At 44.7% G+C, this 20,812-nt stretch overlaps 1 protein-coding gene across 3 annotated transcripts in view; it reads left to right on the top strand.

Annotated features, from left to right (window-relative positions):
* Positions 1-8,139: 8,139 nt before the first annotated feature.
* fgf12a (fibroblast growth factor 12a) overlaps positions 8,140-20,812 on the top strand; it is a 31,881-nt gene continuing 19,208 nt past the window's right edge. Inside the window, exons 1-2 of one of the 3 annotated variants that reach the window (XM_076021320.1) lie at positions 14,424-15,694; positions 17,165-17,212. In XM_076021320.1, the coding sequence (XP_075877435.1) occupies positions 15,499-15,694; positions 17,165-17,212 (244 nt within the window). In that variant the 5' untranslated portion in view covers positions 14,424-15,498. Of the gene's footprint in view, positions 8,526-14,423; positions 15,695-17,164; positions 17,213-20,812 lie in introns of those variants that run through there. The other 2 variants (XM_076021322.1, XM_076021321.1) reach the window with 2 other exon arrangements.

Here is a 20,812-nt window from a genome sequence, read left to right as displayed (position 1 = left end):
AGCTTCAATTATGGCCTCTGACTCTCTATGGTCTCAGTGGGTATCTTTTCCATTGGACTTTAATCTTATTGTTCTCTGAAACACACACACGCGTACATACAATACAACTGTAACTTCTATAGATGTTATTTTATATAAATACTGTATGATACGAGAAAAATATGACTTATTTAAGAGCGTTAACGGTCAAATTTACCATTTGACACCAATATGAAGTGCACATGAATGCAGCAGAATCCGAAGAACCCGTCAGCTACGCTTTACTTCCCTCTAGTGGCAATGTCTGGGTAAGAGACTAAACCCTTTTCACTTAGTGAAACGATTGAAGACCCGCGTATGATGAGAAAAGCACATTGCAAACAATGTCCTGGCCAGTCCCCCCCCCCCCTCCCACCCCTTGCAATCTGAGTTGATGTTACCTTTTTGAGATGTGATATCAGACAACCTGACCTTTTAGCTACACCTGGGCCATCTGCTTTTGTTGTAGCTTACAGTACACCTCAGTTACATTCCTGGATCAAATAGTATTCTATTTTTACTCATTACTTTTGGTTGCTATCCTCCAAGTACTTAAAATTAAGGGGAAGATTGTTCCATATAAGATATGTGATATTTTTTTACAGAATAATTTAGACACATCACCATCAAAACATAAAACAAAGAATGACAAATATTCACTTTAAAATTCCTTACACTTACCATGTATGTTTTGATCAGTAAAATTTGACAATTGACATTCAACTTGTATAAAAAAAAAATCAATTACACATATTTACAAAAAATGTATAAAACAAACACAAAACATATTTTTTGTAAAAGGTGCATAAAAAGGTGAGGGCAAAATGATTCTGATATATGACTTGTAATACATTCAGGATAAATGACTTTCTTCTAATGAAAACAATTGGTGCATGTAGTAGGTTTGTTTTCATTAAAGCCTGAGTGGGGAGTGTAGGGGGTGGAGGTGGGAGGAGTTGGTCAGTAGCTGAACAGTATTGATGGCATGAGGTGTTGCTATTGGCATCTGGACGAGCTCCAACAAAATTCCCACAAGCTTGCTTGACAGTGACTCTAGAAATAAGTGAGGAAGCTGAACTTGGTGAGAGGGCTGCACTGCAGTGTCTGCAGAGGGGGATATCCGCGCATGACTCGCTGCACCTTTTGCACAGAGCAATGCTGTAACGGAGCTGGAAAACAGGGATATTTTGAAGGAGCGAGGTAATTAATCTTGTGATGGCAACACACCCCATGGGGATATTATAATACCCTTTTGTCCCTAATGCTTGGAATTTACATCTTTTTTTTTTAACAGGGAAAGTGGCGGATAGCCTTTTCAGGGAAAGGATACAATGTCCAAAGAGAAGGGAGCAGTATGCCTTTGTCACTCTATGGACCCAAGGACGCAGTGCCAAGTTAGATGATACCTTATGGGTGCAGGTCTGGGGCAGGGGAGAGAAGGGAGCTCGGGGGGAGGAAGTTGGGATAAAAACAGCAGACAAGGAAAGGAGGTGCGTGTATGGGATGGATAAGATTCAGATGGGCAGCACAGACAGGGATGAGTTGAGACAAAATTGCTTGTGGGGATTCGGGGGGCGGGGGAGGTCATAAAGATTTCACTGGCTGCATAAGCTCAAGCGAAGAAATGTATGTGTAGTTTGGCAAAGGACTGGCACATTGCTGCAATGACTCCTGTGCTGCCAAGTCCGTCCTACACTGTAGGTTCTATTCTGATCAATGCAGCACATTTCAACATGCCCCCCCGCCCCAGCAGAGGTGTCCTCTTTCAGGCCCTCTCATCGATTCACTGTGAACCGACGCCAGCTAGGTTTCAGACTGTGACTGTAACAGGGACAGCAAGACCCCGGTCATGTGACAGGAAGTGAGGGGGTCTGACATCACAACCGCGCCCCTGTCTGTGCAAGACACTTCATCTTCTCCGACAATGGACATGGAGTCAAAACAGTTTTCATTTTTGCTTCCTATGTTAGTGGCCTGTGATCTAGATCCACGGACACGATGCTGGATGTCACTTGGCCTTGAGGCTTCAATTTCAGCCTGAAGGCTTGAAGCATCTTATACCAGCATCTCTGTCTTTTTTATACCAGTGGGGGAAACTCTATCTGTTTTTCCAAGCGTCCCATCAGGATGCTGATAATGAGTTTTCCAATGCATGGATCAATAGACCTGTGAGATAATACCACACTGAGACGTGTTTCTTTTTATTCTATACATGAATACATTTGGGGTCCCGATGACCAGAATGCAATGAGATTTCTGCAGATTTGCACAATATAGATGTGCTTGCTGAATGGCATTTCAGATTATACTTACTAAACCACAGAGCATGAGCGCATCATTCTCACCCTCGTCCAAATCCAAAACATCACAAAAGAAGCCAAATGTAAATGTCAACAACATGGTTGTTTTTAATTTGCTACAAAAATGAGAGGGTGAGAGGTGACTACAAGAGCTGCCTCATTTGCACACACTGTAGCAGTGTTTGCTACAGTGTTTGTGTACCTGTGGTGGCATTTTACACAGGTTTGATTACACAACGCTGGCGATTTTCCTCAAGAGCCTCTTGTGCAAACGGTGACAATCAGTATCAAAGCCCACTGCAGGTTTTGTTAGTATTGCAGAATTGTTCTGTTAAATCAAATGACAGGCATGATGAAAAGCTATCGATCAATTATCCATTCATGAAATATTTCATTTTGTTTCCATGCAAAATATTTTACCCTAGTCTACCAGTGAAGCATCACAGTGGTCAACAGGAGTGGGTGTGGGGCTCATAGGACAGATGAGTCCAAAATTAAATGTAAAAAACAAAAAAAACAAAAACAAAATATTTTTAGATTGTTATATAAGCAGAACATGTGCAGAAGATAGTACTATTTATTTTCCATTAATTGCCCTCAGAATATTCTAGGAAGTAAATAAAACAAAAAACAAAAATCTACAAATGTCTGCAGTTAATATCCCTTTAGCTTTGTATTCAAATTCCAGTGTGCACAATTTTCTAGCATTTAGTGGGGAGAACACATATTGCAAACACAAACATCTGTTTTTTTTTATTTTTTTTTTTTTAAATGTATACCTTTGCATCTATGACCATGCTGTCAGCTATTACATTATATATTATAACTATCAACTGCAATTGGCATGGTGCCTTCAGTGTCATTCTGAAAACATTTTGATTTCCCATCAGGAAAAGGTCACCCTGGTGTTCGGATGTCCAATTTCATCTCATATCTTTCTTTTTCCAGCTTTGATGTCAGAGTAAAATCACAAAACCCTCAAGCTGGCAAAACACGCTGCAATCTGAACACCTATACGCTATGTACTTGTATTCTCATGCATCCTTAAAAAACACGACGCTGGTAATTCTTTGTCACGTCTCGAATTACAAACTAATTTTATTATTCCAGTGTATGTGAAGAAAGTCTGTTTTGAAATAAGAATTTAGTTAAATGAGAAAAATGTAAGTCTCTACATCATTTGTATTAATATTTATTAAAAACTAAAAATAGAGACTGTAATACCCCGCCTCTCTCTCTCTCTCTCTCTCGCACACACACACACACACACACACACACACACACACACACACACACACACACACACACACACACACACACACACACTCTCCTTCGACTTCGACCCTCCCTTCTTTACCTGACTCCTCGGTGCACCTTTCTCACAAACTCTTGCCGACGCCGCACGAGACCAGGAGGAACCCAGAGTCCTTTCCATTCACATATCTCACTTCCGCTCCACCTCTTACCAGCAAACAAACTAGTTGTCTAACTTCTTGCACGCTGCTCGTACCCGCTCAGGACACGAACGCGCAGCAGCTTCACGCGCATCCGTCAGCAGCGTCTCCAACTTGAGCACCGCGAGGGGACATGGGTGACAAAAATGCCGGTAAGAAACTTCCACGTGTCTGCACGTGAATTATTCACAGTAACGTTTGGTTGCCTTCTTTAACGAGGGAACACACATCGCTCTGTAGGTGGTAATTCAAGAGCTAAGGAGAAAAACAACACAACAGAACTGAAAATACTCGCACGACAGGATGTGAATGAAAGCAAAACGCATTCGCGAGTGCTAATGTAAGACTCGTGCGCAGTTTTGGAAGTTGACACGATGATGACGACGAGAATGCAGTAGACGCTGCACGTGTGCGTAATCCAGTTGCAGATCGGTGCATGCTGCAAAGCTGCAGCGCTGCTGCAACCCGGCTTGTGGTGGCTGCAACTCCGGGCACCACCGGGACAGTTGGTTTACAGCATTTTTAGTCACCCAAAAGCATCTAAATTGCACTTGAAAGCCGACTTGTGCAAATAACGCAGCCCGCATCAATCTTTCCACACTCAGCGCTCCGCATGGTAAAAGGTTTTATTCCCCCTTTCGGGGCTTTTCTTTGCTCCGTCGGTGCTGTCAGCTGGTTTAGACAATCCGAAATGCTGGCTCCCCACTTTTCCCCCGGTGCGGTGAATCCGCTCTTAGCTGCGGCCACAACGATCAGCATGCGTGTTGTTGACAAAGCCTTTCAACTCGGGCAGCCTTCAGGAGATGTTGTAGAAAAAAAAAAAAAAAAGGTTCACTGACGACTGGTAATGCCGAGCTTGGCGGATCTCAAAACCTATAAAATATTGGATTGAGGAGCAGAACTAGTTTTAACCTTCGCCCACAAGGCCATCCTACTTTTGTTTTGTTTTTTTGTAACAAAGTAAATGCACTCCTGTCTGTATATGTAAAGTTTGCATTTAAAGTACACAGGAAGAAGACTCTAGCCTTTATAAAATGCTGCGCATGTGTGATTTGAAATAAAATGTCCACTGCAAACGGTATCCAACACCATGTGGACCTTCGTGGAAGAGGCTATACCTTTTCACTTTACACAGCAGCCTTGTTTCATGTTGCTCGATCTACTTTATTGGACATTAAAAGATCATCAAGACCTTTTGGAGAAAAAAAAAAGAAGATTTGAGCTAAAATTACTGTGTAACTACAGGTGAATTGTGACAATGCAAAACATTGTTGGTCTGCTCATGTGGAGGGAGTTGAAATCCATAAAAAGCAAACGCCAGCTCAGTGTGATATAGTGTGCTGCCAGTGCATAAGCCTGACCTTCCTTCTAAAGATTTCTTTTTGTAACTGGCTCACTGTTTGTGCCTCACTGGTGCTTTTTCACAATAGCATTAGACCAAGTGACGTTTGTTTCCCGTTTTATGGATAGGCCTTGTTTTTGTTTGTCCATTTTTGAGAGGGTGCAAAAGTCATGGTAAGGCATTTTATTATTAGTACAATTTCCTATTGTTTTCAAATCTCATCCTCTTTGGGAAAAATAGGCAAAAAGTGCCTCCTAAATGTGACTGCTGCCATTTAATGCTGATTCATATTTCTCATCCCTCTAACCCCACCCGCTCTCCCCATCTTGTAAATCCCCTTTTCTCTGTCTTGCACACAATAGCATCTTAACCTCTTCACATATGTCCTGTCTCTTTTATTGTCAGCTTTATAAACTCCTTAAATGTTTTGCTGTTTAGTATCCTTCTAATTGAAACATCCCAAATCAATTTTAAACATTTGTGTTATATATATTTCCTGCAAGGAAGCTGGATTCAATTGTGAAATCCTGCTCATCATGAGATGAAATATGAAATATTCCATACAGCATGCCAGGTTATGTATAACGTCATCTTTACAAATGTTACAGAATAAAATAATATATTATATTGGTGACTGAATACGAGAAACATAGACTTGAATATATACTGTATATAGAATACATATATACGTAATATATATTTTGTGCCATAGTTTTTGGTGTGGCAATGTTGTGACGGTTTGAGTATAATTGCAATGCAATAAAGAGCTTGTGTAACAACTTTTCTGATATGTAATATGTTTAAAACATGCTGGAAAGTCATACTTGTTTTGCCAAGTCATTTAAAGCTTACCATTTTGTTTACTCTCCTCTCCCCGTGCTCTCGTTGAATTGTGGAGACTGAGCTCTGCATTAGCACAGTGTAGCTGGAGCTGAATATACAGCACCATCACCACATTTGTGACTCTGGGTCTGATGCCAGCTCCTGCCCTCCATTCCTGCCCCCACCTATTCTCCCTTTACTCCTCTGACCTTACCCTATTTGCATGGGTGCTGTTGTTGCTGCATTCTGCTGACTCGCAGCATCCTTTTATGCACATTGTGTACATTTTACATCGTGAGGGCATGCTCTTGTGATAGCTCCTGGTCATGCTTTATATTGTCTATAATGATGCATATTTATGTGCGGAGCAAAAAAACACGCTGTTTAATTTCAGACGTGTGGTAAATAAATGCAGCAACTGTGGTACAAAAATCCAACATTTGTGAATATTTATTTTTTGTCATTTATATCTATATTATTATAAATTCATTGTATTTTAAAATTACTTCGCAACTGCGATGGTGCAGTGGTCTCACAGCAAGAAGGTTACTGGGGTTGATCCCTGGGTTTGGGGCCTTTCAGTGTGGAGCTTGCATGTTCTTGCTGTCTATGTGGGTTCTCTCCAGGTACGGAATGAAATGCCCCAACACTAAACTTCCTCCTGCTTTGTGGTTAAAGTATTGATGTGCTTTGCGTTATGGCACCCCCTAGAGAGGAATTCTGTTCACAGTTTGGTTTTGTAAGAAGTCAATGCAACACCCTCCTGGACCTGGTCCATTCTAGTTTTGCTGAGGTGTAATTATAACCAGGAAAAAGGGCAAAATATTCCAGTCTCTTTATCATTTCAATTTTACTCTTCATCAACATCCAAATGTTTCACATCACTACAAAAGTTTCCAGAAATGGAGAAAACATTGCAAAACACTTTTCTGAGGGCAACTAGAGCAGTGAGTTCCTACGACCATCACCTGTTGTGGCCTAATAAACCTTCTTGTATTAGTTTTCATCATCTTTGCTGGTTTCATGTGAGCAAAACTATTTTTTTTTTTACTTTTATTTTGTGGAGCATTGTCGTTTTGAAAAACACTCAAATTGTTGGTGGAATATGCGTCATACTTTGAGTAGTCCTTGTAAACAGCTAGGAACTTTCCCCCTTGACTACTTACTTTAAGTTTGCAATGAAAAAAGTTAACTTTGGTCAGACGTGATTACAGGAAATATGCAATTATTTTACATTGACTGCTCAAGCATAACACAGAAAACTTACTTGTTACGCATGACCCATCACAGTGTTTTCGCTTAATCAGTTTTATTTCGACTAAACGGACAGTTCTTTTCCCCATCAATTCCTTCTGTGTTGTGATGTGTCCTGATAGAGCAACTGCCGCCAAGCACCCAGGTACCTCTCCCATCAATCACTGCAAGAATACAACTGGCGTCACATCAGGCTACATCCTATCAACATGCAAACACCGGCGCGTTCACGTGCACTACGTTTCCGTCACGTGACTACGTTTCGCGAGCTCGGGCGCGTGCAGCAGTTTATTGCCTGCAACTATACGTTTCTTTGCTCTTTCACAATTCACCCTTTATCTCTGACTTTCGCAAAACGCCCACCGCTGACGACGCAGCGTGACGGAGCTCTAAACTTTCCGGCAGTGTCACGCGGATCCCCCCCACCCCCCCGGGCAACAGATTTGCTGGTGGGGTCGCCTCCACTGCCTTCTCCCGCATTACCTCACCGGTGGCCGGCCTGCTGCCACTTTATATCCCTGCAGTTTAACTTTGGCGTGCGCGCTTCCCCCACACCCCCTTTTCCCTCTGTTACGTCCGCTGCTGGTAAAAATACGTGGAAGGGGGAGGGGGGGCAGTGGACGTGGTGGGGGTGTGCAATTAAGAGCACATTGTAACGTCCTTGCGTTGTCTGCTTGCTTGCCTGCCTGCCTGCTGTGGCGTGAGAAGAAGAAGAAGAAGAAGAAGAAGAAGAAGAAGAAGAAGAAGAAGAAGAAGTAGTAGTAGTAGTAGAAGAAGAAGAAGAAGAAGAAGAAGAAGCAGAGGAAGAAGAAGAAGAAGAGTGCGCCGTGAACGCGAATGACCGTCAGTGGACGAAACGCGGATAGACACAGCAGAGGGAGAGAGATAGAGGGAGAGCGAGCTAGTGCTACAGAGGAGGAACGAGGGAGAGAGGCACAGAGAGAGAGACAGAGAGAGCGAGAGAGAGAGAGAGAGAGAGAGAGAGAGAGAGAGAGAGAGAGAGAGAGAGAGAGAGAGAGAGAGAGAGAGAGAGAGAGAGAGGGGGGGGGGGGGATCACTCAAGATGCCTCGTTTTAGCGTAATTTGTCCCGCAGACTGTGCCCTTCCAGCGCTGTGAGGGCTGCTGCGAGCCTGTGGAGAGGCTGGCCGGCTACGCTATGCTGCCTGTCCCCGCTGTGTTGTGATAGCGACTGTCCGGATTGTTTGGATTGAGTGAGGCTCCCCCCCCCCATCAACCCAAATCAATGAGGATTCTGAGGCCATTCTTTCAGAAAGGAGCGCATATGCTGCAGTGTTTCTGTGGACAACGATCGAAGTCGACCACTATCACCGACGGTGAGAGGCACACATAGCAAGCAATAGCTCCGGCGGCTATACCTTTTTTGCATGCTTCCTTCTCTTGACTGATGGTGGTGGTGGTGGTCGAGGAACGGCTGCGGCGGCAGCAGCGAGGTAGGGGAGAGAAGAAAGGACAGAAAAATATATTTAAAAGGGAGAAATGTAGACGGAGTGAGTCAAGGAGCGAGGAACAGGGGCGAGTGTTTTGATTGGCTACTGGAGTGTGTGTGAGTAACATCCAGCGAGTCTGCAGTAAAGGCAGCCTCTCCTTGTAGTGCGTCTGCCCTGAGTTTGTGGTGTGCGGGTATCTCCACCGGGCTGTCAGCCACTACTCTCGCAGAAGGCTCCTCTCACTTTACCAACAGCCGGCTAGGGTTTTTGTTTATTTGTTTATTTATTTATTTATTTTCAAATTATTATTATTTTCCTCCAGTGCGTCCCAGCACTGCACCCGGAAGAGGAGATACAGTACTGACAAATGCTGCGATCAAGTCATTCAACTTCAGGGGCCCTCGGCGGCTATTGGATCAGGGCCCCTCAAAACAAAGCAGCGCGTTTCAGCACCGTGGACAGCGACAGAGACGCAACGTGCCCCTCACCCCCAGGCAAACTTTTCGCGCTAAAACTGAAAGCAAGCCCTACATTGTTGTTTCCGACAGCCATTTTTCTTGTCACAACATACTTTCTTCCAAAAAGTAATCACTGCCTCCACAGTTACTGTGCAGCCATAAGTTAGTAATCAGCCATTATTTCACCTCAAAAAGTTACATTGGCGACATGCAGAAGTGTCAAAATTACATTTTGAAATCTGATTTGGTGTAAAATGAGCTCACCTGCAGAATTAAAAATTACTTAAGTGTATTTTTTGATTGACCACATGGAGGACATGGCATCGTGGCGTGTTGCCTCAGTGACACACACACACACACACACACACACACACACACACACACACACACACACACTTGTGCTACTAGCACTCAACAGTTTTTGGCAGTGTGCCTAAGAAGCCTGCCATGTCCTCTGTGTATCAGCGTTTCACTGCACTGCTGCTGTTGTTCACTGCTAACATAACTGAATCTCCAAAGTCGTTAACAAAACAACCTTCGGTATTTTTTTTATAGTAAGACTTAAAATGAATACAAAGGCCACATCCCTTGTCTCCACCTGTCACTTGCAGAGCGGAGGTTCTCTCGTAGTTTCTGCTGGAGCCAGCTCTCAAATTCAGGACAGACAATTAGAAACTCCATTAAGCACAGTTGATTCCTCGGAGGGAGTTGGACCAAAAGCAGCACGCACACTGGGATCTGTAGAACTCGGCTATAAAGTGCCACCACTTCTCCTGCATCTCTGTTCATTGTTAGATGAGCCTTTTGACCTCAATCAGAACCTTATGAGTCAGCTTACAGGTTTGACACGGATGGATGGAAATGATGAGTGCACAATTCTAGTTAAAGCTGCTTGAGAGGGAGTGATGCCAGCGGAGGACTCAGTTTGAAGTTTGATGTATATTTTGGGACTTTATAAAAAAGAAAAAAGTTTTGTCTCTCTTGGTTTGATTCCCTTACAGCTGGTTTTGTAAAAAAAAAAAAAGGACATCCACTCTCCCACTCTTTTTATGGAAAATCCAAGTCTAGTCTCAATGTAAAAATATAAGATAGAATATAATTAAAACATGACTTTTAGTTTTTCCAAATCTTGTGCATGCTCAACAGCTGATATTAATTTATATCCAACCTGCCCTTTGTGTTAAACATGTCTGCACGTCTATGTTGTCTGCTCCATCTAAATTAGCGGAGAGACGTGTATCTTTGGGGGGTAAAAGAGAGCAAAACATCTGCTTGTCAACTGGCTGCCTCACTCCCTGCTCTTGCAGGACTTTAACCTGGTCAGATCATGTTATGCAGGAACAGTCTTTTGCTCTCAAGACTTGGCCTTGATGCCAGTTTGTCTTCGCTCAGGGATTTTTGGATTTAAATTCTTCAGTAATGCTTGATATATGTGTGAGTGTGAGATGTTCAGCGGACTAAAGTTCATAGTGGAAACAACTACGAAATGACTGGTTTTCTACAAGCATTAGGATCTACTCGAATGTTATGAAGGTAGGTAGGTTGTTGTCACCCTGACATTCTAGTTATGTTTGTGGTTTATTTTGAAGACCACCAATTGATCCTTGAATGATGTGCATATTGAGCATTTACTGTAGCAATGTTTTTTTTTTTTTTTTTTTTTAACAATTCTCTATATAAAGTCAATGAAGTCAATGAGAAAAAAAAATCATTATTTACTTCTTTTACATGCCCCATGTTCTGAAAGGCACAGTTCTTAATATCGGCACATTGTGATGTCACAAAGGGAAATTATACCTCTACAAACCAACCATCCAGTTTTAGAAGTTAAAATAAAACATCCGTTTTGAAGGAAACTAAAATAAATCATTTTTGCAGGGGGCTGTAAATAAAGGGCTGAATTTGCTTTTTTGTGGTCATCTATGGAGTTTTTGGATAATTAATGATGCAAGAGTGCTTCACTGGAGCCTTGGGTGAAAACTAAAGATCTGGATATGGATATAACACCAGTGTCTGCATGTCCTTGAGCAAAACCCTAAACCCCACATTGCTGCTGATCATTTTGCCGTCAGTTTTTAACTTTTCCATTTCCACAACTAAGGCAAGAGCTCCATGTGCTTACAATAATTCATTTTGATGACTTGTGATTTAATGAGAATAAAAAAAATATTTTACAGTACTTTAAGGAAACTTGGGAAACTTATTTGTTGCATTGACATTTAAACCTAGTCTAAAACACAAACAGTGGACCTAGCCCATAATTCACCTCATGCAACACTGGACACAAGTCCAGTGTTGCATAGATATCACTGCTTTTGGTTTATTTGTTTTTCCTTATATTTGCTTGAAAGTAAGTTCTCCAGAACTATTTCATGAAGTGTTTTCTCCCGTGATGGGACATTTTGCTCATCATGTTAAATGTGAAAGAAATGAGCCACTTTGTGTTTGTACATATGGTGTCAAGTTCTGCAGGTTTTTGTTGTCAAGTGTGAATGAGTCAAAGGGTCACACCTCACCTCTCTCCTCTTTGCCTCCTCTTGGCAAGACGGTCAACAAATCTGTGAGCTGTCTCAAGGACACAACTGAGTGACAAACTTCAGAGGATGGAAACGTCCACTTTTACGCCAAGGAAAAGCCGTGGTTTATTATTTGTCCACAAGAGGGCAGTAGGTGCATGGAAATCACTTTGGACTGTGGCGGCTGTCGCTGTCGTGAAGGGGAGCCGCAGAGACAGTGGAGGGTGCTCTGTTTTTACTTTGTTCATTACTGAATTGTCCATGTTTGCTATGATTAGATCTGGGATCTTGCTAAATTCCCTTTTTTTTCTGCTGGGAATGTGGAAATTATATGACGTCAACTAATTGTAATTGACACTTCAATTGATTGCGTTGCATGGGCCTCAGTATACGCCGTGGAGGCAGTGTTTTATGGTTTTTGGATGTATCTGAGTTGGAGTGAAGGGAACATCAATTGTCTCTGGCAGAGGCAGGACGACCAGCGAATCCTCATTAGGGAATACTGTTTCCCTGACAAAGACGTATGTGCCATGTCATACGTCCACTCTGCAAAACGGTTGGCCTCATTTCTGAGAAAAGCTTGGAAACCACTCGCTGATTGGTTTTTCAAACAAATGTGGGATATATCACGCTCACGGCCAGCAAGTCTTCTGGAATGATGAAGATTACTTTGATGATGTTGCTCGTGTTGGTGCAGCGGCTTGTTTCCGCTGCTTGCTGGCAACTGAATGAGGGATGCAAACCAGGAGAAACGCTTTTGATGCAAACTCCCACCATCGGTTTCTGGTGTTTGAGATTTCACGGAAAAAACCTGTGTGTGAAAACTGTGCAGCACTCCCCATCCCCTCCAATCTGTCTCTCTCTCTCTCTCTCTCTTGCACACACACACACACACACACACACACACACACACACACACACACACACACACACACACACACACACACACACACATGCACGCACACGCACACACAAATGGCTGACCGGGTTGCCAGTGCTTCACATTCTGCACTTTCATCTTACATAAGACTCGGGGGATGATTTTGGGGTGGGGGTAGTCAAAAGAATATCATCTCCTGGCCTCCCTCTCTGAGAGAGAATGACAAACTGAGTCCTGGTTGGAAAAAAAAAAAGGTTCTAAATGTTTCATGCGGTTTCATCAGAGGGAAGAGAGAGGTTTGCAGCTGCTTGTGCTAGTGTGTGTGTCCTGGTAAATCCAGCACCGACTAGAATATCTTTACAACCCTCAGAGTGAGGACGTTTTGTCAGGTCTTCTTATCCTTACCCAATTTTAACACCACATGTTTGGGGTGAAGGCTGAATTTTAGAGGAGAGCCACTGTACAAATTGATAAGTCAAGGTGAGGGATTGTGATTAAGGTCATAGTTCAGGGAAGGCTCTCGATGAGGTTGCACCAAATAATGGACAATGAATGGAAGCCAATGGAAGTCAGTGAGAGGGAGAGAGATAGATATTTGTGCATGCATGTGCGCACGCTTCTAAAGCCCATATAATAATACAAAGAGCACCAAAGTGCTGGTCGCACAAATATGGGCACACACAGGGAGACATGGTTAGAGCTTTGCATTGATTCATCAATCTCCATAATGGCTCTTTCTTATGTTTAAGCTATTTGCATAATTCCAGCGACAACTGAACTAATTAATACACAACATTCTATAAATAATGCACAGACATGTACGCGCATGCATACACACACACACACACACACACACACACACACACACACACACACTGTTATATTATGTAAATTCACTGTAAATTGGTTTGTTTTGAGAATTTGTGTTGAGAAATTGATAGTTTGGAAACTATCACCTTTTTTTTTTTTTTTTAAATTTGCTCCAACAAACACACATTCATGGCTATTAACGTTGATGTGATTCAATGTATTGTTTGATCTTTTATTTCATCTCCTAAACAAATTCATTTATGTGTTTAATGACTGTCATCACTGTCTGGATCTTCCATATTGCCTGCATATCTATGCCCCTCCCCCAGGCTTGCAACCTGTTGCAGGCAATCCTTTTAGCCAGATTAATATGTTCTGCTTGGCACGTGTGGACTTTGAAGAAGTAGAGCGTGTGCTTGTGCTTGTGGGCTCGTGAACAGGAATGCTGATAGTGGCAGCTTAAGCGGGCTCAAATTTATCTTCCTCTTATGCACATTGCTCTGCAGACCCCCCCCCCCGCGCTCATTCCCCTGCTGATAGGCCTGCCCGCAACTTCCGTTTTTTAAATTGTGTTTCACATGGGAGGGTGATGGTGGTGGTGGGGTGGATCTCGGACCTACCAGGCTTCTGATTGATGGGCACATTCATCCCAGAGGACCGCACGCACGCACGCATTCCCCTGCATAATCACGCACACATGATGACCCAGGTTTTATATTCACATCTCCACCGCAATCATTTACCATTCCCCCCCTTGTCCCTCCCCTTTTAACAGCCCCGCTCCAATTCCGGATACGCACCTCAATCACGTATGGTTGCGTTAAAAGAGGTGGAGAGGGGAGGCGGGGTGAGGGAGATAGTCGGAGAGAGGGACGGGACGGGTGGGAGTGTGTGTGTGTGTGTGTGTGTGTGTGTGTGTGGGGGGGGGAGATGCTGTGGACTGTGTCCGTTCACTCTCGCTGCCGGCGATGTGACAACACACCGACGGCGTCCTCTGAAGGCACGCGCTGGGGGAAGCGATGCACGGCCAGGTCACTCTGTGGGTTGTGCACGCGCCGCTACGACAGAGAGAGCGAGAGAGTGAGAGAGAGAGTAGGGGGGGGGGGGGGGGAAGAGAGAGAGAGAGAGAGAGAGAGAGAGAGAGAGAGAGAGAGAGAGAGAGAGAGAGAGAGAGCGCGCGCGCAAGAGCAGCAGTCCGGCGTGCACTCGCCTCAACTAATTGTTGCTAGTTTCTGCAGACGAGAATCCCTACCCGCAGGGCTCGACTCGCATCTCTGCAGCGTCCTCGCAGAGTAGCCTCGCTGCCTCGGCCGAATCCATTTTCTTCTCCTTCATCATCTTCTTCTTCTTCGCCCCCCCCCCCCCTTTTTTTTTTTTTTTTTTTTTTTTGTTCGGCTGCTGGCGAGAAGGTGGTGCCGCCACCGACAAAACCACAGTGAGGTAGAGGACCGGGCGCACGACTGGCGTCGCGCTCCGCCGGATCCCATTCATTCTATCATTCATTCATTCTTCGACGGAGTCAATAATTAGACACAAACAAGCCAAAGTTAGAGGGGTTCTCTTACAAAGAACAAAAAACCTGCACGTGCTTGACGTGCACGGATTCGTTGGAGGGTCACACTACCTGGACGCCGGAGGATAGCGGGGCTGTGCTGCTGTGCTCGAGCGGATTTGGGGGAGTCGTGCACGGCGGACGGGGCGCCGTGCACCTGGAATACCTGACGGCTCTCCGCCGCTGCATCAACTTCTCCAGACTGTTGCATGCGTCCGCGGCTGACATGTCGGCCCCTCGTGGCCTAGACCGTAAGATTTATATTCTGTAGAAAATCGCCCGCAGATGATTTGAAGCCCCGAGTGCCATAAAACTCCGAATTACACGCTTGTGTTAGGAGAAAAGAGATAGAGAGAGAGAGAGAGAGAGAGAGAGAGAGAGAGAGAGAGAGAGAGAAGCCACGATGCAGCCTGAAACGCAATGATGCCCGGGAATCTGGAGGATTATTTGACCACGATGACATTTGGTTAAGCGAAAACCACTCGCGGACTCGAAATAGACAATTATAGCAGTTGTTGACCCCCCCCCCCCCCAACCCCTGTATTCTTGCGCCGAGAAGCTGCACCAGGATCCGACCGCGATCGAAGTAGATCCTCGTTTTTTTCCTTTTCCTTTTTTTTTTTTTTTTGCGAGGGGGGGCGAGATGGCCGCGATCGCCAGCTCCCTGATCCGGCAGAAACGCCAGGCAAGGGAGTCAAACAGCGACCGGGTGTCGACTTCGAAACGCCGCCCCAGCCCCAGCAAGGACCCGCGCTCTCTGTGCGAGAGGCATTTCCTGGGGGTCTTCAGCAAAGTCCGCTTCTGCAGCGGCAAAAAGAGACCCGTGCGGCGGCGACCAGGTCAGTGCTGTGCACATTTTCACCCCCTCCCCTCTCCTCCACCTTTAATTATTTATTTATTTTTGGAAATACTGAAACGTGTGTGTTTGAGCGCGCGCGCGCGCGCGCGAGTGTTTGTGTGCGTGTGTGTGTGTGTGTGTGTGTGTGTGTGTGTGTACGTGTGTGCGCGCGCGTGTGTATGGGAACGGATTCCCCCACCTCCCCCACCCCCCATTTACCCCGCCCCTCTGTGGAGCAGCGCAGGCATTATACTGCAGTCAAAGACTCCAATCTGACTCAGAGAAGGAATACAGATGTATTTTAGCCCTCTTTTCCTCCCGTCTTTATGACCGTGGCACAAAAAAAAAAATCCACCTGTTTCATTAGACTATCTCGCCATCTGTCAATTCACAGCATTTCTCTCTCACATAGAGGAGGGGGTAAGCTTGAATGTGTGTGTGTGAAAAAGACCCATCTATATGCTTTAACGCAGACGAGCTCATGCTCCGATCAAAATAATCAATGATCCCGGAGCAAACTTGATGTGGCTGTGTGTCCCAGTGCCCACCGCCCTCCCCGCCAACAAACATCAGACGCGTACTGTGGTCCAACTTGGACGCACGCACAAAAACAAACACTGGCTAACACGGTGTTGCTGCAGATTCGGGCGAGATAAGTTGCGCTGCAGTGCACCAAGGCTCTCTTAAGATGAAACGATTTAATGTGTAAATGTTTATTGCTGAGGGGGAGCTTTCCTGCAGTGGAGGGAGCCACGTCGATTAAATGCCACTTTGCCTGTATTGACAGGTTCCGTGGTCGCTATTACTCCACGCCAGTTCCACTGTCCAAACAATCCTCTGCCTTAAAAAAAAAAAAAAAAAAAAAAAATCTCATTTCAAAACTGTCCTCCTGGCTCTGCCTGCGGAGCACAGGTAACAAGCCAGAAGGTGCAAGTCACTCCTCTCCCCGAATCCAGACAGGTGTGTCGTGTGGACATAAATTCCCCCAGCACAGCCCAGGGGGAAGAGGATGTGGACGGAGACGGACCAATTGTTCCCTCCAGTCACTGTGAAGCCTCGTCAGACAAACAGAGCCACTGCCATAACAGCCCCCTCCCTGCAAAATAACAACACAAAAAAACCCACAGGGAGAAAAAAAAAACAACTTGGATAAGGGCATTTGCAGACAGACGCAACACGTCAGCCAGGCCCCTCAAACGCTGTCGGTCAGGTCAGGTCAGGTCAGGTCAGGTAGGTAACACCTTTCAAATGACACATGCGGGAGCAGACAGGAAGTGGCGAGGCACGCGGGGCGGCCATGCTTTTCTTTCCATTTTAACCGTCTCTCTATTTACTGCTCTTCCTTTGCAAATGAAGCAGCCGACGTTGCTGGAGAACTTGTGCATTCTGCCTGTTTAAAAGACTGTTGTTTTTCCTTCTATCCCCACCCCCGACCACCCTCCTCCTCCCTTCCTCCCCCCACCCCTGTAAGATGCACCCTCGAAACCTCCACAGGTGTCCCATAAGGGCTGCAGGCTAGGTCAGTAGCTCAGCCTCTATCCGTGTGTGCTGTCTTTCTCCTCGTCTCCACCCCATCCTTGCGCCCATGTCGACTCCCTTTCGGCCAGGGACGGGAGGGGCGGGGGGCGGGAGTTGGGGGTGGGGGGGGGGGCTGGCGAAGGGGACGGGCTGGGGAGGGGAGAGGAGGGGCGGGGGGCTTCAACACCTGTCTGACAGCCGACGACCTTCTCCCTCGACTTCTTCCTCCTTCTCCCCCCCTCTCTGCTATCACATCCCTCCTTCTGTGTGGCTTTCTTGGATTTTTAAGCTTACGTTGGTACCTGTTGTTGCTGTCGTTGTTGTTGTTGTTGTTGTTTTCCTGTGGCTACGGCTCTCCCACAGCCAGTCGTTTGTTGCTCCTCTGTCCCTCCTCTCCTCGTCTACGGCTCCGCCTCCCCTCATTTCGTCCCTGCCTCATTCTCTTTTGTCAGTCAATGTCGGATCTTTGCCCTCTCGCTTCTCGCTCCACGTCTGTGAACACGTACACAAGCACTTCTGTGTGGTAGGGATCCTCACTGTTGTGTATCCCGGTGCATCTGGATAGAGTGTGTCCCTCCCTGTCAAGCACAGGTGACCATTCGCCATCCCATGGTCATGACGCCATTCGTCGTCGTACCTCAGTGTTGTTGTCCCTCTGTATTGGTATGAAGTAAAGTTCCTAACGTTTATGTGTCCCATACACTAACAGGGTGACCTGCTTCATGATGCTGTCCAAAGGTGTTTCTCCTCACAAACAGACAAACAAATGCTGTACTCTGTGGAGTTCTGCCCGTGCCTATGGGCACACACATGAACACGCTCGATTCTAAATGATTGGAACTGATGGGCTGTCGGCAAGTGGCCGGGCCCACCAAGCCTTAAATTATCGAAGCGTTGTCATGGCAGGTGATTTGCTGATGTGTACAAAGCACACGCTTTGGCACGCACAAAAGCGTGGACCTGTAGGCACACACAGGCATGCACACGTGCACACAATCGACTCACTCAGCCTGTAAAGGATGATGAAAGGCCTGTCACAGGGATAGCTGGGTTTGGGACTAATGGTCAGAAGGGTTTACAGTCGAGGTGAGCCCTCCCCTCAACTGTTACTTAATGGTTCGGGCTTTTAGAACAATTAAAATCACTCTCAGTTGGCGTTTTCTGTAGCTTTTTCAAGCTTTTTCAATAGTTGTTTTAAAGGAACTATATTATGTAATACAACATAATGGTATAATATATATTCTGTCAGAAATTATAAATGAGAAAAGTCCATCCTTCCTTCCTTTTTTGGCATTGCTCCACTTTGCAGAAGGTGTTCGTGCTTGCTAGAATGGGCAGTTGTGGAAATCAGTGAGGGATGCCTCACTGGACCGATTCTTCTCCCTGGATAGTGACAGTGCTAAGTGACGCTAATTGGGCATCTGTTTAGCCCGGTTGGAAGGTACAGCGATGCAGCAAACTTAAATGGAGTCCTTTAGAGCTTTTTGCATATTTGTTCGTGGATATGCCGCTTGAGGGAGGAATGAAAAATGAAAAATCAAAATCTAAGATTTGGGTATAATTACTGTAGATTAAATCCAACTTTTTCATGACACGTACAGATACAGTGTAACGAAATGCTGTTTAGCATCCAACTGCAAGTACAATCTATTATTCTTATTAGTGCCAATTCACAGCATGCACAGCTTATATAGATATATGACTATATAGACAATGCAGTATGAACTCAATGCAAAATGGTTGTCTATATTATTTTGGCTGCAGATCACAATATACAAATATTTACATAGATTATGATACACAGAATATGGATTTCTATAAGTGTGCTATAAAAACACTTTACAGGTTACATCATGAAGATAAAGTGGAGTATGTGCACATGTGTAGATACATAGATATGAATGATTACAGGTTTAAAATACTAAAATAATATGGGACATTTAAGTGAAAGCTGCTCTTGTTACCTTTATAGAGAAAAGTAGGTTTTACCTGTCAGTTTGAAAAATGTTATTTGAAAAAGTACTCTCAGGTTTTTACATGGTTCAGTTGACAGGACTGAACTACATGACCTCCAAATTCTGTTATGACTTTGAAGGACAGTCCGGCTAACTCACGTTTCTCCAGTCTGATCACGTACATCAGGTTGCGAGCCCTGCGGAGCCAGCATTTTCAGTCACTGTGTGTTTGTTTTGGCACGCCAAATCAAAGTGAGAACCAATTCACTTGTGACAAAATGCATAATTTGTTTCTTTTGTGTGGATAAAGAGAGGGAGGAAGAGCGCGCGAGAATAAACAAAGGATTAGTAATATCCAGCATCTGAGTAGCTGTCTTGTGATTTCAGCGGAGCTTGTCTCCAAATCTCTGCCACTGCCAAATTACTCTGCACTAGTGCGTCACTGTTCACAGAAACCCATGAGGAAAAAAAAGTCTGTTTTAGTTGTCTTATTCCATCTGCAGTCAAAATAAGTGTCGTAAATCTCAGCGTGAACCACCCCATTGTTTCCTTGTCAGTAGCCTGTGGCGTGGTGTCCTCTGACTACCTGTTTTACGACAAATCAAAACACATGCCACACTTCAGTCGGACTATGGAGATGGAACTTGTATTTCTATTTAGATCAACTTTTTATTTTATTTTATTTTGTTTTCCTTCCCTCGCATTGTTCGCGACATTCTTTTCCCTGAGCCAATTCTCGTTTCCAGCTGCTGCTGCCCTGAAGTGTTGAGCGCTTCGAGCAGCACTTTGGCCGGCTGTCGGATGTCACATTCTCAAAGTTGGAGGTCAGTTCAGGGTTATTGAAGTGCAGGGGAAAAAAAAGAACTGTGGAAACTTACAGTCTCCGCTTTGGGTTCAAGCAAAGAAACACTGGTCGATGAAGTGAAATTATCTGCAGAGATCTGCAAACAATGTACAGTTGCTTCATACCAAATAACGAAGGCATGTTGATGTGTTAAGTGATTTTAAGGAGCTGGTTCTGGAGACTCTGTGATTTTAATAGCCTTTCTTTCACACAGCTGTTTGCCATTCTCTGGGATTACAGGGTTTAACAGACAACTCATGCCAAAATATCCATCATAGTTACTTTTAAACTGAAAACTGAAGTGATTCTAGTGCTGTAAGTTCTGAGCTTTTTCTGTCAGCAGAGGCTGGAGTGTGCCACAACAGCTAGGGGCAATTCATTAAATGCAACTGAGTATTAAACCCTCTTATTCAGATATTCTGTCATGGAATTGTGAATGAGTGATGTTTTGATGGATGTGCACTCAAATTCTGCAATGAAAAACTCTTTTCAAAATACGAGAGAGTTGTGGGTTTAATTACTGCACTGCTGGTACACTCCATCTTCACACAGCCTCCCCAATTTGACACCCACATTATATGTATGTGATACATTTGTGTGTACGACATTCCGGCACTAATGCTTGAGAAAGACAGCTGTAAGTGTGCAAAACACGTAGCTAAAAGCAGAGGCGGCGCTGTGTTGTCTTGTCACAGGATACCAGACTCTCCTTCTGACATATTCCTGGTGCGGATGTGGTTTATCCGATGGTGTGTGTGTGTGTGTGTGTGTGTGTGTGTGTGTGTGTGTGTGTGTGTGTGTG

Source organism: Nelusetta ayraudi, unplaced genomic scaffold, assembly GCF_046127955.1.
Source record: "Nelusetta ayraudi isolate G7.1 ecotype Tasmania unplaced genomic scaffold, CSIRO-AGI_Nayr_v1 ptg000011l, whole genome shotgun sequence".
Taxonomy (NCBI): Eukaryota; Metazoa; Chordata; class Actinopteri; order Tetraodontiformes; family Monacanthidae; genus Nelusetta; species Nelusetta ayraudi.
Note: the sequence above shows the minus strand (reverse complement) of the source record. Positions and strands in the feature narration are given on the sequence as shown.